The sequence below is a fragment of the Thunnus maccoyii genome, chromosome 13 (genome assembly GCF_910596095.1).
Source record: "Thunnus maccoyii chromosome 13, fThuMac1.1, whole genome shotgun sequence".
Lineage (NCBI taxonomy): Eukaryota > Metazoa > Chordata > Actinopteri > Scombriformes > Scombridae > Thunnus > Thunnus maccoyii.
In genome coordinates this window covers 22,868,146-22,893,060 of record NC_056545.1, presented here as the reverse complement: position 1 = coordinate 22,893,060, position 24,915 = coordinate 22,868,146, and the positions used below count along the sequence as shown (strand labels likewise).

Genomic DNA, 24,915 nt, shown 5'->3' with positions numbered 1-24,915 from the left:
TGTGTACAGTTGTATTTTGGATGACAGTAATTCATACCACAGTCAAGTAGTTGGAATTAAAAATGTAAACAATTTTATTCTACTACAGGTATACCTACCAGGATTTGTTTAACTTGGATTGGCTACATGTTGGCAAAAGTAGTTTATAAGCTTTTTAAAATGATCTGCTCTTTTGTGCATCGCTTAGTGATTCCATGCAAATACTGACTGTGCCTTGGTGTTGGCGGTGTAATCTCAGTAATCCTTGACACCAAGATTGATACCAAAATTGCCTAACACGTACACACGCTGTGCAGATCTTTCCACTTATAGGTAAAAGTAAAGTTCACAGTAAGTGTACCGGGTGGAGGTGAGAAAGAAACCTCTGTGCACCCAATACAAGCAGTACAAAGCTTCCCTGCCATGTTCCAGCTCAAAACACTGCCCAAAGCCCCAACAAAAGGATGGGCACAAACAGTCCCAGGTCACTGTCTGTGGTTCAGGCCTCACTTCCTTTGGCATCAGATATGATCTATATCAGTGTCACCCCCAAATTGCAGGGAAGCTCTTCTGCTAGCCTTCAGCCGTGAGCTGAATGTAAATGTGCATTTGACACCTATCTAAATCGCTGTCATAATTCATTTCCAGAGCTCTTAAATCTCCCCCTGTCACCTGGCACCTCTGCTGTTTTCCTGTCCAAAAACAGAGCACATTAGCCTTTATTGATGCCTTTGTCCTTTGATACATAATTCATCATTCAGCAACCCTTTTTTGAATTATCATGTATTTTTCTGAGGTTGTGCAAACATATGGATTTGTTGGTGGTATTGATACAGACAAAGAGGTTGCACCTGGTGTGGAGTTAAGTCTCATGCTATATGACAGGAACAGGATAAATCTTTTTTTTCCAGGGTGTTAAAGGAGTGATATAGGGCTCCGATGTCACGTTGCTCCTACGTTGACTGACCACATGCAGTTTTTTCGCTTGAATCTACTGCATTTCCTGCAAAGCTCACACGTTCTCGAGTTTTCATCAAATTGTCACTCCAGAATCAGGTACCATATGGCCCATGGTAGAAGCACACAGGAGGTATAATGTGAGGTTTATGCAGTGTCACAGGGTTCATCTGAGTCATCCCAGGTCTGCCACCAAGCTCCATTACTTTCAAAGTAGTAGTATTGTACACCACAAATAAGCTTGTATATGCTGTTTGGTGAAATTTGATGTTTTGAATGAAAAATATGGCACCTGTGCTGCTATTGTGTTACCGCTTTTTGTGTGTGTGTGTGTGTGTGTGTGTGTGTGACTTGAAATGTTGCTATTTAACTGAGCTACAGTACAAAACATCCAAATTGAGCTAACCTAAACTTTGTTTGCCCCAGTGACAGAGGGACAACAATTTTCTCAAGTGAAAAACTAAGTCTGTTAACTGTCCAAAGCTGCATTAAACACTGCAGGACCACCGCTAATCTATCAAACCACCCGTAAAAAGCTACAGAACCTTTCCACACCAGCCACTTCAGCACCAACTTTGGAGGCTGCAGCTAGTCGTGCCAACTCTTTTAGCATTAAACACTGACCCGACACCGAAGGGACACCACCTCATGAGCCATCTCACTCGCAAATGTAAGTTTTATTAGCATGAATTGATGCCTTTACAGCAAAGTCGAAGTTGCCGGACTCCAAGAAATTATAAAGACCATCAGAAGTAATAAAAATGTACCCACTCAACCCTGCCACTCAAACTCTCTCACTCACTTCCCCAACCCACCCACTTCCACAGCTTTCACTGCCTGCCAGTACCAAGAAGTTTAAATTGGTACTAGCACTTCTACTGCTGCTGTCACTGTTAGTACTATTACTGTTACTGATGCTACTGTAGCCTCACCACTGGTACTACTTGTTGAGACTGTTTGATTTAATAAATGTGTATGAATTATGTTAGTTTATACACAATTATACTAATAATAATTATTATATTTTACATGTTTAATATTAGAATATGGAGCAGTATTACATGTTTATTTAATGGATGTACAGTTTAAGCTAATACTTGCTGAATCAGATCTCAATTTACAGAAAGGGATCCAAACAAAAAAAGGGCACCTGTATTGAATTACAAACCTCTGAGATGTGAGTAAAAGTTAAGTTGCTGGTAAGCCAACAATTCACATATCATAAATACTCCCCTTTCCTAAGGATGAGGTTATTTGGTTCAGATGTGTTCGCTGCAGTTTTAGTTAAAGAGCTGCCCGGCCTTCTGCCCCCCCCCCCCCCCCCCCCCCCCGACAGCCTTCCAGTAGCCTTCTCTTTTTAAGTGGTCATGGACTGTTCCAGTGCATATACCACAGTGAAATAGACTTTTGCTCTTTTCTTCATTGTCACAAAAGGCCAGGCACTTCGCTGGAGTTCCCATTCCCCTTTTACATAGTGATAAGACAGCCATTATCCTTTGAACCTTTCTTTTCACCGAGCCAGGAGAAAAGGAAGAGTGAAAGAGAAGGAGGAGGAGGACAGAGAAAGATTTCTTCCCTGAGGTGAGCTTGGCCTCACCTCTGTGTGGCGGGCTTTTTTGTGAGCAGTGAAGAGGTCCTTAACCTTCTATCAGATGGAGGCACACAGTTGTGTTCTGCTTGAATAACTACATTGAAAAGCCCTGAAGCACGGGAGATGGTTCTATAGACTCTGCAAGTGGCAGAGAGAGAGAGAGAGAGAGTGAGAAAGAGAGAGAGAGAGAAAGAGAGAGAGAGAGAAAGAGAGAGAGAGAGAGAGAGAGAGGGGAGACTGTATTGTATGACCTGCTGGAGTGTGACCCTCACATGATGTGCACATTGTTAAAGTGCCCATCGGTGCTTCACTGTGAATCTGTGTTCTTTGTTGTATGGGTCTCGCTGACAGGATGGTCCTCCTCTAACAATGTCACAACAACACAGTTCACACATTTATATAATACATACACTTCCTTTAATAGACCTCAGTTCATTTTTACAAAGTAACAGCATTTCTGCCCTCAGGCTGTAAGTGGCTTTACAGTAGCAGAACTATCAATATCACAAATATTTGAATGCGGTGTCGTACTGTATGTAGGGCTCATGGTGCTTGATGGCTGATGATACTGTGGAAGCAAACACTCAGGCTCACTTGTCTATTGTCATAGCAACAGCAAATTAAGTGAATATAGTTAGTTACCTAACAAAACAAACTTAATACATACGTGTATAGAAACCGCGTGAGTGTCACAAATAGTGTTACGTTGTGCGTTATTTTTGCAGGTGCTGGTGGGTATCATTTTACATTTTGATGAGTTTCATCTCGACACCGAATCACAGAGTAGACTTCACAAAATTGTTACTAATCAATCTCTGTCAGAACAGTTGTGATTGAAGCAGGCGCCTTCATTTCTTTGAGTCTTGAAGAAAACTGAATATTCTCAGCTTGGCCATTTTCTCTACACTTCTACTGATGCATGCAGAAGTGACTCCTTTGGCTGTTTCAATATTACAGATACTAGAGGACAGAAGTCAAATGCTATAAATTTCTGTCTCCCATGTAAAGGATCACAAGCTGTCAGCCACGCTTGTCAACTTAAACGTTTACCATAGTTGGTAAACATGCCATTCCATCTTTGCTCCGCAGCGGAGCTTTTGCACTGTCAAATGTGGATATATGACAAACTGTTACTGGTGTTATGAGCTGAAATCCAGCAAAAAAATAATTGAGTCTTGGATCAAATTTTTCTCACATCTTATTCCAGGACAGTGTTATTATCAGGCTAGTTACCAAATGTAACAACTGAGTTACTGTACTGCAGAAAAAAAATCATTCAGAAGTTTCTCTTTTCTCCTTCAGATTCTGACAATTAAATCACAACCCTCCGCGCTATCAATCCCAGTTATCCCACTTCCTCTCACTTTAATGTGATTTTCATTATATCACCTGGCCAGAGACAGAGGTTAGGTCATGTGACGTTATAAATGTCTGTGTATAAAACTGTCGCTGCAGGTGATATTGCTCGGCGACTGTTTATTTGTACAATACTTTTATATGTTGTCACACCATACAGTCATCAGATAGCACTTTTTTTTTTCTTTTTTTTTTAGAGACACAGCAAAACGTCATTGTTTTTGCTGCATACTTCTGTGTTTGTTGTGTCAACAGAGGGAACAGTCCAGTAACTATCACGGTTACTCAGCACTGGTGAATTTATCTCCATATTTAATGTCACATTTTCTAATTTTCCTTTAGATTCTTAACTTCACATGAACTATTTGCCTTATTTTTTATGACTTTTTCCTACTTCGGTTAGTAATGCTGGAGGTTAGCTTTACCCAACAAGTTTCCTCAAAGATGATGACACATCAAAATAAACAAGATGGCTCTGACATACTGTTTTCTTGTTATTCATGGTAATTGATGGTGCAAGTTGCACTCTCTACTCACTGCATCACATAACCAAAGCACCCTTTTTGGATCCGTCTTTTGATTTCCTCTGCCAAAGCTGCTGCTGCACTTCTAATTCACACCAGGATTTTAGGATTTTATAAGCCTCACCTCTACACCAGCATCCACCTGTAAGTTCTGATCCTCAACACAGTCTCTGCCCACTTCAGGTGCTGAGTTTGATGTACTCTCGCAGGAAGTGACAAAGCGGCACTTAATATAAGATGTACATACACCGTGTTGTGTAATAATGGGTGACTGAAATGCGTTAAAATTAGATATAATACATAAATGGGTTACTTAAAATCCATAGCTGTTGCCAGCTATATTTGGCAAATTGGAAATATTTTTGGGAGGTGAAAATAAAGTGCCTTAGAGTCGCATGTGGCCTGTGAGCCGTGCAGTGAGTAACCGGGCTCTGCAAGCTGTGCCAACGTCTTGTGTGCCAAATGTGTGGCAAGAGGGTGGCATGAGCAGTGTGCCAGCGCTAGTCTGCCTGGCTGCCAGGCACTTCTCTTTATCCAATCAGACAGTTCGGCTTGAGTGAGACCCCTATTCTTGTCTCTTCCCATCTCCTCCCGAAGCTTTGTCACCCTCCCATGAAAAACACAGACGCGTGCTTGTGCGCACATCTTTCCCCCCCCCCCCCCCTTGCACAGCATCAAGCCTCCTCGGTACACCGTTACACTTACCTAGAGACCATAACCAGGGAGCGAACGGTGCAGAGTGTTCCCCCTTTGTTCCTGTCTGCCGCTTATTTATTTTTATTTATTTTTTCTCCCAAGACAAAATCACAGGCTAAATGAGCATGTCTCACTCTGTTTTTTGAGCATTTCTTCAGAGTTATAGAAAGCAAGAGGGCGTCTGGAGATCTGTTTTTCAGAGATGTGTGAAGGAAAAATGCTGTCTGTCTGTGTGTGGCTTTATTGGACATGATGAGGGATGATATTATGGTGGATGCTGCTGCCGCTGCGGCTGTGAGATGAGGAAGGATCCCATTTGTCTCACACTCGCTTAGTGTAATGTGTCTATCTGTCACTCTCCCCAAGACCGGACATTGGTGTTCATCAAAATAAACATATTGTCCTCACAGTTCTCCATTTTCTTCACCGCTTGTCATTATTGTTAATTTCCTCACCTGCTGCCACTTTTTCACTCACATCTTTGCCACGTTTAATCCAGACAATGAGGGGAAAAAAAAAAAACCCACCGAGATTGTTTAAATTCCTATATCATCAAAATTACGAGCGACTGACAGAAAGGGAAATGGTAACCTGACGATAATCCTGTGACAGCAGAATGATTATGTAGGAGAGAGGTGCTTAGAAGGAAATAAGTGTAAAGGAGCGAGAATATATATTCTAAGAGTAATTACAGTAAGTAGAATGAGATGTGATTGAATGGGGAGAAGGTGACGTGAGGCACTTGCTGAAAAGATTAGACTTAAGCTAATGTCAGTACTTCTCTTATGTCTTCCAGGTTGATGATGCCATGCTTATGTTTGATAAGACGACTAACAGACATAGAGGTAAGTGCACAGATTCTGCTCTCCTTTTCTCCCCTCCGTTTTTTTTTTTTTTTTTTGCTCTGTCTTTCTGAAAGGTGAGAAAATAGTCATTTTATGTCCTTTCCCCATGAGATAACACAGAACAGTTCCATTTCACATGATATTAGGTGTACCATCTGTTCAACAATGGGAGCGTGTCAAAGTAATCAATAAGCTGGTTCGGTGTTTAGAATGTTTGAGCATTAGATGGTGTGTGTGTGTGTGTGTGTGTGTGTGTGTGTGTCTGTGATGATGCTGGTGTGAGTGTTTCAGAGAGGTGCTTAAAGGGTGTAAAGATTGTGAGATGGTGGGTGCTGTGCAGTCAGATAACAGCATCAGATAAGGCCCAGGAGAAGCACTGACTTTATCGCTCTCTCTCATCGGCTCCTTATCTTAGATGAGGGGACGTTTCTCTCTCAAGCAGAGGACTTTCCAAAGACAGGTTCCCTCCCCTGCGCCACAATGCAGCGTTGTGTATTTAAGCCAAAACGGCAAGCTCACAGGCCCGCCTTAACCCGCCAGCGAGCACATATATACGGCCGTCATTTATCGGGAGGCCCCCGCGCGACGGTTGTTACCGGCTATGAACCCTCACATAGAGTATGTTAAAGGAACTTTTAAGAGACAGACTGTCCCCGGCTGTGTATGTGTGTATGTATCATTGTGTGTGCGCGAGCAGTCGACAGGCACTGACAGGTATTTCCACAAGAAAAAGGAGCAGGCACTTCTCTGTTTGTCACACCAGTCAGCTCACTTGTAGGCAAGCGCTGCCATCGCACCATCTCACTGTACCGGGGCCCGGCGCTGTTTTGCCATATAGATGTAAACATTTGTTTGCAGTGAGCGACTCATCCTCTCAACCTGTATAAATGTTTAAGTGAGCCGGCTGGGATCGAAAGCTGTAACCTTTTTTTTTTTTTTTTTTTTTTTTTTTTTTTTTTTTGTGATGTCTGCATTGTTCTCTCTCTCTCTCTCTCTCTCTCTTACTTTCTCTACTGTATCTGTGAGTGTAAGTGTGTGCACTCTCCGTGTGTGTGTAGGCTGTGCAGACGAACTCTTTGAGTCTGGTAAACAGTTTCTAAGTGCAGAACATGTGAACTATAGTGGAAGTGATCTATGGCTTTGAGGGGATTTTGATCTGTAGCGACAGAACCCAGTGTGAGGTCTGCTTTGAGACGAAGGCTTTTTCCCTCTCACTCTCTCTCTCTCTCTCTTATTTCTCGCTCTTTTCTCTCTCCTGTCTGCTGCACTGCCAGCCCTCTGTGAAAGAGGATGGGCGCCACGCTCGGGGAGTGTGTTAGGCGTTTGCCTTTGGGCAGCAAAATGCCCTTCAAATGAAGACAATGATGGAGAAACATCCTCCTTGGCAATTTTTCTGATGACATCGGGCGTATTTATATTGACTATGACAGGAGGCAGGAGGCAGGTGCAGTTCGTTTCTGCGGTTGCCATTTCCTCCAACTAGCATTTTGATATTTTGTTCCAGTGGGAATTTGAAACAGTAGATCTTTGCCGCTTTTATCTTAGAAACACAACAGGTCTCCAAGATGAAGTGCATAGAATATTACAGACCCATAAGAAAATCTGAATAATTCATCAGAGCCATTGGTGTGGTTGTGTAATATTAATGGCTCAGCTGCCCCATGACCACAAAGGAAAGGACATTGAATATATTATCAGTGAAACCAGTGCCTGGGCCCACTTTACCGCCGCCTGCAGATCCGGTGATGGGCATCCGGCAGGCTGCAATCCAAATCAATTCCCCCACCTGTGTATATTTTTATCTTACAGATTGATTCATGAAAAAATAATTCCTGAATTGTCTTCAGTACTGCAATAGGTAAAAGTGACACATTTCTTTTATTTAACAAATTCTACACAATGCAATTTTTAAAACCAATTATTCCATAATTGCAAGTCCCCCAAAAAAAAGAAAAGTTCACCCAGTGCCTCTAATGCTTTGCAGATGCAGAAAGAGCATATTTCTTATAACTGTCAGCATGTTGTCACGCTTGCAACACAGACATACCGCACCTCACAAGTGTGATAGCTCGCCTAGCTTACATATCAGCTGCATTACAACCACATTTAAAAATCAGCTCTGACCTAAACCCTAAAGCACAACAGCAGCCTAAAATTTTCTAAAGTCTCCTCTAAAAAAAAAAAAAGGGGCAGCTATTTTTTGCTGTAGCAGAACAAGAAGGAGAAAACGTCCTTGCTGCCGGTAAGCACGTTCATGTTTACTTGAGCATTTGTGAGATGATAAAAATAATACTTTTGTTTCCACAAGAAAATTAAATACACTGCTTACATTACAGTATATTATGGAGATGTGTACATAGTAAAATTACTCCATAAAAACAAAGAAGTGGGTGTCAGAGGTATAAATTGCAGCAACTGATCCCCTGTTAGGCCTGCTGTTGCTCACACTGACTTCACATCACCTCATTTGAATGTTATTTGCCTTTTTTATTTTTTCCCATTAAGCTTTTTTTTACATAGAGTCTATATCGCTTATTACTATAATGCATTGTATTTTGTTTGGAAGAGTCGATTTGTGTATGAGATGCATGATCAACACTTGATTGTAAGTGTGTTTTCTTTGGGGCTGTGGTGAATTGGTTAGAGGACAAACGTCACACTCCACTAGTAGCAGCATTGTCCTTCAGACGGTCCCTGTGAGGCTGGCGAAACGACAGCCAGAGGAGACATTCTCTACCCTTCTCGTTTTCTCTGTACTTTTTTTTTTTTTTTTAACTCTCTTTCACTCTCTATCTCTCCCAGTCATTCAGTCTTATTCTTTCTTCCTTTTCTTTTACACAGTCTGCACTATTTCTGTCCCGCACCATCTCCCCACCCCGCCTGTCTTCGTCGTCTCTCCATTTCTCTCGTCTTTCTCTCTCTGTCTCTCCTGCTAGAGGACACTCGCTGTAAGCAAAGCTCCCCACAAAGGCACATGCTGCACACCATCTCCTTGGCATTTAAAGGAGTAGAATACAGCCAATTGTGTTGGAAATTGAACTCTCCAAAGCCTCCCTTCCTGCTGCAGCGGTTCATTGTGGGTGAGTTCAGTGTCTTTGGTGAGCAGCTTGGGCTGTCCAGAGGTTGATGCCAGAGGGCGCCTATTGTTCCATGTTCTACTGCAGTATCTCCACCACCCCGCCCCCCTTCAACCTTCCCTTTTTTCTCCTGACACTCAATTTGTGACAGGAAAGAGAAAGTCAGGAATGTGTACATTTGTAGTCACACACTCGACAAGATGTTTTTACTTATTCTTTTATTTTTCTAACGGTGTATTCAGCAGTGCAGGAGGTCCAGGTTTACAGTATGTGGCTACTGTACTTTATGTTCTGAGACTAGGCCACAAACACAGCAGTCAGGGACTACACATACCACTCGTCATTCCCAACACCCCTCAATACGACTTCACATGCCACCTCTGGATGACAGGACGAGCCGTATGGGTGGGAAATAAAAGCTTTTGGAATAGCCCTGAGTCAGAATCATTCTGTCATCGGTTGCCTACTCCTATCCCACAGGCTGACATGTGATCTATGATCTAAAATGTGATTTTACTGTCAAACACAATTGGTAGTGCCAAGGAGAGTGTTGCCTAGGTGAGAAAAATGACATCTTTTAGAGGAGGGGATGGAATCTGTGATGAGAGAGTGGCAACTATCCACCAAAGCATCGGGATATGTGAGCAAAAAGGTACAGTTGGATGATAGATGAATTCTTTGTCTTGCTACTCAGAAGCATCCTTTTATTAAGTGCTTCCCCGCCACACCATAATTAGCCGTCCTTCTCCACCACATTACCACTCTTTTCATCAACACATCTACCGCGTAGCATAATTTCACACACATAATCCACACAGGACATTTATTTTCAAGGGGAAATACATATAAAGTATAGCTATACACTTCCTCTGATTATTATTATTAACATCACAAGCAGCTTCTCATCATCACAGCTAATCCACACCAATCCAAAAAGATAAGTACATACAATGCAAATTAGCCCATCTCAATCCCAATGCTAAATTATACTCTTACAATTATAAACAGCTAATTAATTGGGTCAAAACTGCATGCCACAGTGATTGTTTGATTCATGCACTGTAAAATCTGTACTGTTAAAGACTGGTGTTAGCCCCGCAGTTTTCATCAAGTTTTTAGTTTTCAACAAGTTCTTAGATAATTACTATGAGTTAAAAAAAACGAAGGTGGCAGCTATATCTATTTTGGGTGATACACACGTTCTCTCTCACCTTTTTAATTACACCATTAAGAAATATGATGAAATCCTAGTGTAACTTTCTTTCATATTGTTTTACAATAGTTTGTAACCAGACAGCACCATTAGTGTAGCTTTATAATGACTGTGTGACTGATTGTAAGCCAAATTCCTTCTTTACTTGAATGATGCAAGTAATAGTAATGTGCAACAGAGTTGGGGACCAGGATAAAGAAATGGGGGCTGAATTGTGTTAGTCACAAGGCTGCTTTGTATGAGGGAGCCACTGAGCAAGGCTCATATTAGAAGCCACGTTCCTGGAGAAGAAGGGGATTCTTGGTTTTGTGTGAGGATGGGGCCAAGGCTGTGTGAATTTGTGTATAGCCCTTTTTTCTATGGGCTTAAAGGGCTGGTTTTCTTCTTGGCAGAGGAACAGAAGACTGCATTGTGTGTGTCTGTAATCTCTTTACCTGGATTGGCAGCAAAGCTAGCAAGTGCAGCTCCCAGTGTGGAATTGGCACTGAGGAGTCAATGTCACACTGAGCGAGCTGCCTTCCAAACACACACCAAAAACTGGTTGTGTCTCTGTGAAACTGTGTATGTATGGTAGTGTGCAGTTGTTTTGTTTGGGGTTTTTTTTTTTGTATTTGTGTGTCTTTGTGCAAAGGTGAATTTTACAGCCCCTGCGTCAGCGATGCAGACGGTATGTCCAAGTCTATGAATATGCCACACAGTCCAACTTTCTAACAATATCAAGTTAATATTTAGTGTTTGTGGTATTTTGTGTGTAGAGTTTTTCTCATAATTTCAAAGCTATGCTTTATATAGCAAAAGTCTTTGCCCCATGATCCACAAGCCCACCAGTAACAAAGACTTGAGTGGTATTAGGTGTCATTATACACCAACTATTTGACATAAATTCGCCACTCTCGCCTCAGTGGGTGAGAAGAAAAAAATAATTGGCCTCATTATCTTTCATCTCTTTGGCATATTACATTCATTATTTTATACAAAGACTGCCAGTATGAATCCTGTAACCTGGGAAGCAGAGCTGCGCCTCCACAGGTTAACTGTTGCTCCCTGAAAAGCCCCGGTGTTTGACGTCACCACAATGCCTCATCAGCCACCGGTGCTAGGGATTGAACATGGCCGACTGAGCAGAGGATGTCTGTCTGCAAAGTGATTGCTGGCTCATTGACTGAGTAGGAGAGGAGGGGAAAAGGGGGGGGGGAGTGGGGGAAAGGGAACAAGTACAGTTAGAGAAGAAATGGGAAGAAAGAAGAAGAGGATGGAAAGAAGGGAGACCGAGGACAAGAAAAAGCAGGAAAAGTAGAATGAAGGCATGGTGAGGGAGAAAAAGAGAAGGAAATAAAGAAAAAGGAGAGTGCCTCAGTGGGAAGCCTCCCCCTGCTGGCTCCTCTGGCTGGAAGCTGCTGCCGATGGCTTCAAAAGAGCGCCAGGCAGTCTAGGCCTCCGCTTCTAGCAATTAGAGATCACTCCAGCGGATGCCTCCTGGCCAGCCTGCAAATCCCTCAAAAATACCCTCTGATTACTACTGTAGGACACAGGCTGTTTACCAAATGGATCTAGCACTGGTGAGAGTGAGGTTTGATAATGCCTTCTTTTGTTCAGGCAAGAGAGGGAGCAGGGTCATTTGAGTTTTAAAGATGGCGCGACTACAGAGATGAATTTCCTTCAGAAGAAAAGTTAACCAATTCTTTAATTTAGCAGCCAAATAGCTCTGCAAGCAAATGGCCAGTGCTGTTATTATCACACAGAATAAAACCTATTTGGACAGAACTCAAATACAGTATCTCTCTACCAGCTCTTTTTTTTTTTTCAAGGGCTCGGTCCTCTTTGATTGTGAATATCCTCCACTGCCAATCCCTTTTTAAACAACTGAATCCCCGTTGGATCCATGGGAGTTGTAGTGTTTACAGATCGGCGCTCCTCTCTGCTCTGTGAGTACTGTATAGCTTCACTGATGCAGAGTAAAACAATCAACCGCTGTGGGCTGACTTAACTGATAGACGCAGCATCGGCATCGAGTTGAATCAGATATCCTTGCACTTCTCCTTGCATTTCGCTTCAGCCTTCCAACATCAGCTGACGGATCCCTCGTTGTATTCTCTCACCTTGACAGACCTGATATTAGCGATTAGTGTGAATGTCATTTAAATGGCAGAGCTAATCATATACTCTGGGTCTACCTCCACCTGAGGGCACCTCGCCTTGGCCTAATCACAGAGACAAAGGAAATGATGTGTTTAGCCGCTCTTAATAACTGCTCTAACTCATCAGCTCCTAGGCAAGCTGGCTTCTTGGCCAACCTATGCCTCACTGGGGAGGCGTAGCATGAAGGAGGGAGCCTGGCCTTTGGCCTCGCTTCTTCCTCTTCAGGGTGTTTGTTGTGATCCACATCCTGACACCGGCGACCCAACAGACTCACCTCAAAATCAACAGCAGCATTACAGTCGCTGGGTAAACTCCTGCTAGTATTCTGCAATGAGCCCGTTGAGACGGGCTTGACAGTTTGGTGATTAAATGGTAGAGAATCCTCCTCTCCTTGTCACCTGTCTTTTTTTTTTTTTTTTTTTTCTGTCCATTACTGACATCTGCCCCACTATCAATGTTGCTGCAGTCGTGTGTGTGTGTGTTATTTTTTTGGCTCTAGTATGCCTCATAGACCGGATGGGTTTGGTTTTGAATTAGATTCTGCTGTGCTGGCCCTGCATGACCACTGCAAGGGGAAGGAGGATGAAGGCAGGAGATTGTAGAAGAAAGCCTGGGGTTTTAATCTCTTCCCCATGTTTATCTCACCACCAGGAGACAAACCATGTGCCATTAAAAACATCAGCTACTCCCACTGGTTGGCTGCACGGACACACCTCTGAAGACGTTTGAAGGACAAAATGAAAGGGACCAAAAAATGTGCAGAAAGGCACATTTGTGTATTATTGGAAGGGTCTGATTTTTATGCATATGTAGGCATCGGAAAGCAGTATTGATTAGAATTTTCCCTGGATGTGCAGTATATGTGAACGCAAGATGAGTTTCTTGTGCACACAGCGAGCGCACGCTGCATATTTGCGGTCTATATTCTCTCTTAAAAGCAGAGAGGAATTTATTTGAACAAAAATAAGCAAACGTTTTTTTGGCCTCAGCTGCCACAGGGAATCAGTCTCTTCAGGAAATGAAAATGCCAGCTCGGAATTGTCATCATATTGAGAGTTAACCAACCTTTGACCTTGTAATACCCCCACAGCTTCTCTATTTGTGACCTGCTGGATGCTCTTAGAAAGTGAAACCATCGGGGAGGATCTAGTGCTCACATCATCATTCTCAGAACACCTAATAGTGGATTTACCAAGGTTAAACCTCCTGTGAGATTGCAGCCACCGTGACCTGGAATACTGAGTTTACATCCACTCACACACAAGTGCGCCCACACTCACAGACAGCAAATAAAAAGACACGGACACACAAAAAGCACACAGGTTTGTTTGAAATTACATTCTACGTATAATACGTAGCTATTACAAAGTGTCAAAGTCAAGATGTTTACAAAAAGAAAAAAAAGACAAAGCACAATATTCATATAAGTGCAGGAATATTGTTTTTGCATCTAATGTGCATGAGACTGTTACAGAGACAGGCTGGGGAAGTGGTAGCTTCCCTCTGCATTGTCCCCTGTATTTACAGCCTGATTGGTGCCTACCCAGGCGTCTTACAGCTGAGCGCAGCACATGAGGGAATTGGCTAAGTGTCTGGTGTGCAGTGTTAGTAAAATATGTCGCCTCTTGTCTTTGTAACATTTTTTAAAACATGCTGATCACATAGATGTCTTTTTGATAGTCATCACACCCACAAATGCACTGCAGAAACATCTGCACTCTCTACAGTTTTTTAGGAGTAGACCTCGTTTAGAAAGTAATTCCCTTTGAGCGGTTTTTCAAAAAAATGATTAAGTAAAAGTTATTTTCTGCTGGTTTTACTTATTAGAAATGTGGTTCCTTTTGCTTAAAATGTTTTGAATTTCTTGGGTATTTTTTTTTTTTTATAGCTCAGCTTATAACACGAGGCAGTGTTTGTCAACTGTTATTGACGCTGATGCTGATGTGCTCTGATTCATATACTTTAGAGGCATAGGAGGTTATATTGCTTTACACAGATGCCATTCAAAAACCCCTCACTGGTGTCTCACTAAAAAAAATACACTATAATTTATATATGAAAACACAAGGGAGCTGTTTTGTTGAAAGGAATGTCTTTGAATTTTAATATGATAGCATTCCACTCCTCACACATGTTTTTTTTCAGGGAGAGAGCTTCAATAAAACTTCAATATAAGCTATCAAGTTCCCATAAGAGAGGACAATAGAAATCTTACTATCAAGTCTCAAAGCACAACTGCTTTGAAGTTGATGTTTTTTTTTCTGTCCCTCTTAAGTGTAATGGTGGTCAGAATACACCAACCCACACGGCTGAAAATCACAATCAGCTGCTGAGCCACAGCAATCACTTCTCACAGAAAGATTGCAAGCTGAATTAGATTACATCACCTCCAGTCCAAGCATCTAATCTTAGATTAAAGGAGAAAAAAAAAAAGAACAATCTCTGGTTTCTTTTTTTTTTTTTGCATTTTTCTTTTTGTTCTTTTCGCACTGAGGGTCAAACTAAGTGTCTTATGTCATTCTAAGTATTTAACCAACATGCCAGTCATCACCCCTGTTCCAAAGCAATTCTCCCGCCTCCGCTCCGTACCGGCATGCCGTCATGACGTTTCATCTTTATTTGACCAACTTTACCATGTTGCCCCATGTTGCAGCTGATTGGCCTCCCACAGCCCTGCCGGTTTACCACTTAAACAGTTGTAGGAGGCTTTTTTTTTTTGAAGTGGAAGGGCTTTTTATACAGAAGCAGCCAAAACAATCATAGCACTGCAGGGTACATCCTGGCACAGACTGATATGTTGCCAGACAAGATAGACCTGCTTTTGTGCTTTTTTCTTTTTTGGAAAAACGTAGCAGTAAAAACAGAGATTTTTATCTGCAGTCATAAACAATAACGCATTATAATAACCAACTACTCAAAGGGGGCACATGGTCTCATATTATTCACCAGCAGCCTTCATGCTGCTTCATGTATTTGTAGGAACTAGGTTGACATGCTTAAGTCTGACACACAAACACACATAAAACCATTACATAACGACTTCTTACGACAGACAATACAGATGCATTTTAATACAGCGAGCTCCTTTACATCACCAGCGACAAGAGATGTTTTTTATGCCATCACACAGCTGCTGTGATGACCCGTGTTGGTCAGTTCTGAGTTTGTGTGTGTAGTGTGTGTGTGTGTGTGTGTAAGTGTGTGAGTGAGTATGTCTCCACACTGTAATAAGGGTTGCCTAGCCAAGCGTAAGTGTCAGGGTGGAGATGCCTGGCTCATTAGGTACCGTGGCAGGATAATGTATGAACACAGCTCACGAATGTTCACACAGGTAGCGAGAGTGAGAGAGAGAGTGAGTGAGCGAGCAAGAGGGGAAAGAGGGAAGCAGCCATTGTTCTTTCTCTTCTCTCTCTTTTCTGTCTCTCCCCACTGCCTCCTCCTCCTCCTCCTCCTCCTCCTCCTCCTCTTCTTTCCTTGCTGCCAGTTTCTTCTTTGTGTGTGTGCCTGGGGATATTTAGGCTCCCTGGTCACATTATGCCCTGTTTTTTGATGCGGCGCTGCCACTTCATGGGTTTATAACATTTACTCATAAATTAATTTATTTATTGGTTTATTAAATTTAATTCATTGCGTCTTCCATGATGCTTGTTTTGCGGCTCTGTTGCTCGATTGACAGGTTGCCAGTCATGGTAAGATTCCATATCCCATCGGCGTCATGCAGCAGCACGTTGCTAATTGAGTTGAATGCGTAGCTCGTCTCTCCTCAGTGAATCCATCTGTCGCCGTCTTGTCATCAGTTTGTTCGCACTTGACAGGTTCCAAGTCGGTCTTTGTGTGTTTAACTGCGCGCTTCTGTGTAGGTGTGCTGTGTGTTTTTATTTATGCAGGGGAGTGTGTGCGTGTGTGCGTGTGTGTGTAGTACAATACCATATAAAATGGGTGGCTGCTTGGGGGCCCATTCTCTATGTTATGTGCTTTGCCTCACTGTAGAGTCCCACATTGAACAAGCCCTCAGCCAGCCACCCTCTTTATATGACATTGTCCACCACACACACATTCATAAACAAATGCCACATCTCAGTGTGTACACACAGGCGTGATGCGTAATGATCTGCAGTAAATCTGAGTTTGTGAAATTACAGAGGTCAGGGATGACATCTGACATCATTAGGCTTATTTTTTTCGGCCAATGCAGATTTCCCCCGGCAAAAACCTCACAGCTGTGAGAGACCCTTGGCATGGCAGCCCATTAATAGTTTGTGAGGTTGCAAAGGAATGCATGTGGGATGATGGTATGATTAATAAGCTTTGTGCCCAGTTGCCTTTGTTTGGGTTTTTGCCTCCATGGAATTGGCAATGTAATTGGAAAGAGATACAGAGAAAGGGTTGCTATGTTTGTTTGTGTTTGTTCATTCATATACGGATCACATGGTCATGTAAATTGTGCGCCTGATCTATATTGGGCTCATGCCGAAAGAGCTTAAAAGACAGCGTGTGATGTGTTCTTTCCATTACTAGATAGATGACGTCGATACTGTAGGCTTACAGTGTGTTTTACCGCCGCACCTTCATCACTGTCTTTCATCGCTGCTGCCAGCCTCCTCTCTACTCTCCGCTCTGTTCTCTCAAAGTTGCGTGTGTGTGTGTGTGAGAAAGATAGAAAGAGAGGCATAAAGAGAACGCGAGCGTGTGTGTGAGGAGGAGGAGGAGGAGAAGGTGTGCATCGCCGTGTACGTTGATGGCACTTCACACGGCAGCGTGTGTCCTGGCTTTGATACAGTACGAGCATGCTGTAAGACTAGGGCGAATAAAGACAGTGCGCTGTTTGAAAGAGGAGGTTCAGTGTGCTCCTCTGTCAGCAAGCTTTGGGAGGGGATTCTGTCTAGAGAGGAGCCTTGAATATTTTGTAGGCCCCGAGTGTTCCTCGATACCTCCAGAGGCGGCTTTTCTGTCTGCCTGTGTGTGAGCGATTGTGTCTCTCTGTGTTTGTGTACTTGAAGCATGTGGGAACCAACTCCTCGCACGCTACAAATGAGCACCTTATCATCAATCCCGTCTTTCACGCTTATGTGAACTTTATTATAACAGATACTTGCATACACTCAGACGGTTGCATGCATGCACGCATGTGCTTATGCACACACACATTTAAACCACACGTACACAGCCCTCCCTCCAAACTGCCACAGGTGAGGAGCAGTCGCATCAAAGGCAGCTGTCTCTCATCTTACTTTATCTCCGTCATCTTTTCCTCGCTTTCTCGGCTCTGTCACTTCACACATTTTTTTTTCTTTTTTTTTTCCTTTTGCTCATTGCCTTGTGCTTCTCCCTGTACTCCCTCTTTGTCTCCTACCCAATCTCTTTCTCACCTTTGCCTCTCTCTGCTCTACCTACCTGCCAGGGAGATTCTCTTCCAAAGAGAAGTGATGTTTTTTGTTTTATATTCATCTCCCATTTCTGGAGAGTTCACTTTTTTTGAAATGCCGCCTCAAAGGATCCATATCACAGGTTCTTCTCTTGTCCACCAACCTGCAAAACCCAGCCCTACCCCCCCCCCCACCCCCCACCACCACCTCCACCCCCACCCCCACCCAATCCATCAGACAGCAGCAGACAGCCTCGCCGACTCCTGCCTCATTTCTCATAAATTAGTCTTACCTCTCACACACTTTCTCTTTTGTTTCTTGCTCTTACTCATTCCATTCTCCCCATGCCCTCTACCGCCTCCCATCTCTCCCTGGTCCTCACATTTCATTTTTCTTCCTACAAATGCCACACAGCAGTCCCTTAAGAAATGTCATTTCTGTCTTCTCCTTTTGTTCTGTAATTTCTCCGTGTCCCTCCTTTTCTCTTGGGAATTCATTTATCGTTCGCTGTTCTTCTGTCCCCAGCTCTCTGATCTCTCTGTCTCAGTCTCACCCTCTATGTCTGTCTCTCTGTCTTTGTCTCTGACACTCCCCCGCTCCATTTCTCTCTGTGTTTTTTTTTTTTTTTCTCTCTCTTTTTCTCTCTCTCACACACGCACAGTTAATTCGGTGCAATTCTGAAATGAGTACTGTAAATGCCTGCCCAAATATGTGCCATGCAATATGTTCCATGCTTGCAAAGGTATTGCTAGCCAGTATCCTGTCAGCAGCTTTTTTTTCCTTTTACCTCTAGTTTATGTCTATTGTTGAGTTAGAGTTAACGTGTCAGAATTATAATGTTGATGTTTTATTTATTTATCATGATTGGTTGATTGAAAGGTCCAACATCTCCAGTTAGACTGAAGCAGATGACCACCAAAAGCAGATCATACTGCAATGGATAACCGATGAGTAAGAAGAAGTCTGGGAAGAATTTTGAAAAGTGTGAATATATATTTATTCATGCAGGCTGATTAATACCAGCTCAATAAGTATTTAAGGCTCTTTTTTTTTGTCATGGAGTTAAGGTAACACTGGTCAAGATTGCAAATTAGCTTCTACACTCACTTTGCATAGCTAGCAAGCACAGAAGAAAAAGTAATTTCAACCCAGAACAATTGTCAGTTATCTTTCCCCTCTGGTATTTGTGAGATAATCCTTGTCACAGACAGAAGCACAGATCTAGCTTGGATGCTTTAGAGAAAATTGGTAAGATGTATCACAGAAATTCAATGTTTCAAATTTGATTCTGATTCTTCTGTGCAGGGTAAACCATCACACGCTGCACACATGCTCCCAAGTGGTCGGAGAACCAATTTGTTAGGCCTCTGACAACAGACGAGCTGGCTATATGAGAACACACAGGTCTTACCCCTGATGTTAAAATGCATTTGTCAGATTTGTGTGGACCAAATTTATTTATGTTCAGTTGACCAGTATTTTTTTTTGCTTTCTGTTTTTGGGGGGGGGGGGGGTTGAAAAAGCAGCTCTTTATGGAATAATACATTTTGGTTAAACAAATTAGCTCATTCGCAGTAGCTTCTGGGCTAATGTCAAGTTCACTGCACAAGTTAAAAAAAAGACAATTTAATGGTTTTGACATCTGGTATGGATCCAAGATCTAGTGGCCAGTTAAAGATAGCCTTATTCGGCTTTTCACGCACTGCTGGTGGATCTTAAAGATGGCTCTACAGAACACTTTATGCAGCACCTTAATATAACGCCTTCTCTCTCTCTCTCGCCTGTTTTTGTCAAACCAGAAGTGACTCTTCCCTTGTGGATCTTAGTGAAAAGATTCCACTTGAGAACAGTTCTCTGGCGTGCAGGCATGCAGGCACTTGTGTTCCATCAAAATGCTAATAATATCATCTGCAATATCCAGGGCAATATTATTGTAGTGCTAATTGGTGAAAAAATTGTTGATGGGAGCACCTGCCCACCCCACTACTCAATTATTTTTAATTACAATGGCTGTATAAAAAGGGAACAAATTGTGTAATGATCAATGTTTCTTCAGTGAGGTGACAGTTTTGCTCTTATTCGCTTTAGCACGGCCATGTGTGGCTCATTTAGATGGCAGCGAGATACAGTAGTTGTGTTTGAGTCGAGCGGCTATAAGTGAATGTGGGCCCTCAGGAGAGGAACTTCTCTCCCCTTGGTTTTATGCAGCATGATTTATTCATCACACCACATGTCTGTAGAAGTGGTCTGGTTCGCATGTGCTGATATGCACTGCGTTGCCCCACACCTCCTCGCGGTTGTGGTTTCACACTTGAGAAGGTTGCTTCGTCATACATGTGTGAGAAGGAGAGAGAGGGAGACAGAGTGGGGGTGGGGGTGGGGGGGTGGGGGGATGCAAATTGAGAAGTATGAATAGAGTTGCACAAAAAATAAATAATTGCAGAAGATTTGTTGAACCAAGTGGGAGTGAAATTCCCGTATTTCGAAACAATCCTTGTCTCCCAAATTGTCAAATTAACTTTTTCTGCAGCAGTGGCTAGTGAGAGGGGGTAATTAATAGCTTCTTTTTGGGAGTTCTATCCTACTGTGTGTCAGTTTTTCTGGCTGCCTTGAAAGTGATAATGCTCGCCGGCTGTTGCCCCCGGGGACTGCTCCATCTTATTAACTTGTCTTGGGAGACAGGACTGCCATGCAGCCTGCTTTACTGCCTGCAGGGATGAAGAAGGACCACTAAAGCCTCCGCTGTCTTCTCCTGCCCCAAACATTCGCCGCTCGCTGTATTTCTTTGTATTCACATGTGGACGGGTGTGTGCGAACTCGCATATCAAGCGACTCAAGAAGGGAACAGTCAAGAGACGATGATTAAATATAATCACTTACTCTGTGTGGCGGATCATATGTGCAGTCAGAGGCTGGAGAGGGTACATCCAGTTAAGAAAAGGCAGGTTGTAAGTCGGGATGCACTGATCCAACATTAATATTATTATTATTTAAAATAATGTGAGGCCAGGGATTGCTGTGATACTAAAAACTAAGTTGGCAGCCTGCCGTGACAGAATAAATTTAACTGATAGCGCAAAACCTCAAATTTTGTGAAGTTATTGACAAAGAAACTGTATTTAATGTGGATTAGTCACGTCATGGCCGATACCTGCTCAAGGTCAGTGCATCCCTGCTGTTGTTGTGAGTGCACTATAACAAACATTGCAAACCAAGCATTTCGCCAAGAGGACTTGAGTCAGATGTGTCCATTTTTCTGCAGTCAGCCCTCCCTCCTCCCCGCCCACAATGGTCTAGATTTGTCCTCGATGTCTCTGGAGCTTATCTGACCATTGGACATAACATGTTGCTAGCTCTCGATCACTCACTTTCTGCACTAAGAGGATGCCTTCGCGCTGCACCTCTGCTTTCTGTAAGCTGTTGTCACGGCCGGGGGGGTGTTGAATGTACAGGGAATAGGATTGGCACAGACAAGCAACATGACATGTGAATAGAGAACTAACCAAGACACCTGAACAAAAGCTTTATGTCAGTCTCCAAAACTCTGATGTGGGGGAGGGGGGACATATTAGATCTAATGTGCGAGTGCACATGCTCAGCTGCCTGTACCCCAAAATCCCAAATTGACTATTTACTTTTTCTTTTTACCTTTTTTTTTTTTCTCTCCAGACCCTTTTCTTTTTAGTATGTGGCAGTTTTTTTTTCATCGTTTTATTTCTGGGCATCTTTCATAGTGCCACTTGTGATAAAGCACAAATCATCTGGTACTCTGTTTTCTCACGAGCAGAAGGAAGACAAATGTAAAGATTGTCTGAAATGACACACTATATGGAATGAGTAGCTGTAGCAGAACATAGAATTTCAAGTAACAAAACATAAAAGCAAGCGTCCCTGCTGCTGTTTACTTAATGTTGAGCTGAATTGGTATTTGCTGAGAAAATCAATCTTAAAAAGATTTACCAAATGTAGACAAATTAGCCAGCATAAATTAGCCAGAGCATATTCATTATGCCTATCTCTCAGTGGAATACAGCGTACACTGCAGTGTCTTTATCTTTTAACAGTGCTATCATAAACATAATCATGTATTTTCTCTTGAAGTCTCTGAAGGCGATAAACAATGCCTCTCAACTATTTCATAGTACATACCAATATGTACATACCTAAGAATAAGGATAATATTGAAGAGACGTATTCCATTTATTTGAGTTAGCCTAACCTTAGTTTGTGAGTCTTTGAGCTCATTTTTTAAACCATGTCTTATCCTGCTCGTGTTCAGCTTCCGTGTTATTGTCCTGTCTTTCATGCATCAATAGATGGATTATTATACATCCCTATTTGTAATTGGAGGGCAGGTTAGACAAGAGGATAATTAAAATAGTGTGTGTTGCTTCTCCATCTATTTTCTGCTACTGTCTTGACGTGTGTGGCTCGCTGTGTTTCTGTGCCCTCCTTTGTCCTCCAAGTTAATGCTGTTGATGTGGCACTTACTGAGGACACACCGTCTTGCTGACTAATACACACACACACACACAAACACACACACACACGCCAACACTGCCACATACACAATCATGGAAGAACTTATCTGCCAGAGCAGAAGAGTAATACACTAAATATACGGTAGATTATAATGTTATTCAGGTTTAGATTTATTTGGGATGGTTAACGTGAGTGAGTGAGTGAAGGAGCAGAGTCGTGTTGATTCGTTGAATGACAGTAAATTGACAGCCCATCTAGATAATCGATTAATTAAATTTTTTTTTTTTTTTGCAGGTTCCAGTCTGTTGCTTTTCCCTGCTTTTATTTTTTGTATATTTGAATACTCTTGGGTTTTGGACCGCTGTTCAGACCAAACAATCAATTTCACAACATCACCTTGGGCTCTGGAAACTTACGATGGGCATTTTTCACAATTTTCTTTGACATGTCTTAGATTAATCAATTAATCAAAAATTAAACACAAACATTAGTCGCAGGCCAAAAAGCAACGTACTTCCATTATTGCGGGTCTGGGTGTAACTTTTGCATCTTAGACTCCACGTATCACCTGTCTAATGAAAAACCACAAGCATTAACCACCAAAGGATTAGTCTCTCCTCAGGAAAGCTCACAGTGCAGATAATGTTAGAGCTCAGACAAAGGACAATATTGCATGGGCCGACAGGTTCGGTTCCCAGCTGGCAAAGGCTGACCATGCTAGGATAGTAGTATTGCCTCCAGCAACAGGAAAATTGGAATGACTGTGGCAAAGTCATGGATACAACCAAGGCGTGAGCAGGGAGCCATGTGTTTGTTTCTGTGAGTCTGGAGGCCAGTCCTCATTATAGTGGCTGGTAAAATATTACAGTTCAGCTGACACTGTCTAAGTGAATTGTCCAGAACAGTTTTGACAGCTAGTGGAAGGCAGGGCTAGATTATGATGGATGATGACAACAGGGGTGGTGCAGAAGGAGCATTGATGTGTTTTGTTGCTCATGCAAAAGCTAATACGTACACCTAATGTGGGATGGTTTTGGTGATGGTGTGCAAACACACACATGGAGATGCCTGATGGGTATGTTAAAATGTTGTTTAAAATGATGCAATGCAATTTTTCATACAGAATTCATTCAGGACCCTGTCTTCTAGCCTTACAGCCCCAAAATGTCTTCTGAAAGGACTTCTGTTTTTCTTTTTTTCCACATGTGAAAAAAAAAGTATTATTTTCGTTGTTTACTATTCCATTTGCTTTTGTGATACTACTATTGTGTTATTGAAGCTTGTTAGTTGCCAAACCTGAACAATTAGATTTCATTGCTTTCTTGTTTCCTATATAGTTATATTTTTATGAACATGAATAGTTTGCTGGCAAGTGAAAAATTAATGAGTTGATTGATGAAAAGTTGATTGCAGTCTTTCAAAGCCTCTGTCTCTTTTTTTTTCCAAATAAAAAAAAAGCAATGTAACATTTTCAAATGAAATATCAAAGCACCAAAAAAAAAAAAAAAAAAAAAAAAGTTTGTTTTCCTTGGTGAAAACCGAACAGCTGCACAAGACTGCTCACCACCACATGAAATCTTAACTTTTCTGAGGTCTGTAAGTTAACGTGCTGTGTACATGTGCAGTGTGAGAGTCCAAAGTAGTGCTCACACAGCACTGAAGTGTGCAGCATACTCTCAGAAAAGCAAACGGTACTGCAAATGCTGTTTGAATAAAGATACATATGTAAACTTATTAATAATCCGGTGGGCTTTGAAGTTAACGTGTGTGTGTGTGTGTGTGTGTGTGTGTGTGTGAGCCTTTTATCAGATGAGGGCAAGTCACGGGCACCAGCACCTCTCAAGGTATTACTTGTAGATATTGAGTAGGCTAAAACAAAAGAATACAGCAAAATATATGAATCAAGGGATGGCAGGATAATCTACCTCTTCAATCAGTCAAATTATAGATGTATAGCACCTTTCAGACAGGTTAGTGCCAATCAAAGTGCTTTACAGATGACTGACAAGCTGATAGTAAGAGTACAAATGTACATGAACAGTAAAAACCTTTTGAGACTAACGCACATTAGAAAATAAACCAATAAAATAGATTTACATCTATGTGGCTTCAGATGCCTGTTTACAATAAGGCAGGATTACAATATAAGGTGATTTGTACTAGCAGGCTCAAATGACGTTTTCTTTCTCCTGCCCTTCTTGGGAGCAGATGGGACAAGGAGTACACTTCATCCCCAGGTTCACTGGTCCTTTGGCTTCTTCTGGCGTATCCAATCCATCTCCCAGTAGTCACTCTAGCCTCTGGGTTCTTGCCCATTCTCCTTCCCTCTTGTCCTGCCTCCAAACACTGACTCATTCACTCAGTCCCTCTCTCTCATCCACTCTCCTCTTCCCAATTTGGCCACCAGGGAGGTGTGTGGCACTGGAGCAAGCATTATTGATAGAGCATCTGTTTAGACATGGTGCAGGATCTGTGGCATGTGGGCGAGCAGCTGGGGGTTCGAGCAGGGGAGACATTATGTCATATTACATATCTTGAGATGTCTCGTTCACTTGTATGCATGCCCATTTCACAGGCACACACTCCCACAGACACAAACACATGCCTCCGCCGCCATCCCCATCAAGATTATTGTATTTTTCATTTTACTTTAAAATGCGAAAACCCAGGCTGGTTCTATACAAGCATGG

General features: G+C 42.3%; 1 protein-coding gene across 8 annotated transcripts in view; it reads left to right on the top strand.

Annotated features, from left to right (window-relative positions):
* msi2b (musashi RNA-binding protein 2b) overlaps positions 1-24,915 on the top strand; it is a 254,649-nt gene that overhangs the window by 138,988 nt on the left and 90,746 nt on the right. For all 8 annotated transcript variants that reach the window (XM_042430363.1, XM_042430361.1, XM_042430358.1 and 5 more), the window contains one exon: positions 5,900-5,948. In XM_042430363.1, coding sequence (XP_042286297.1) covers positions 5,900-5,948 — 49 coding nt within the window. The remainder of the gene's footprint in view (positions 1-5,899; positions 5,949-24,915) is intronic.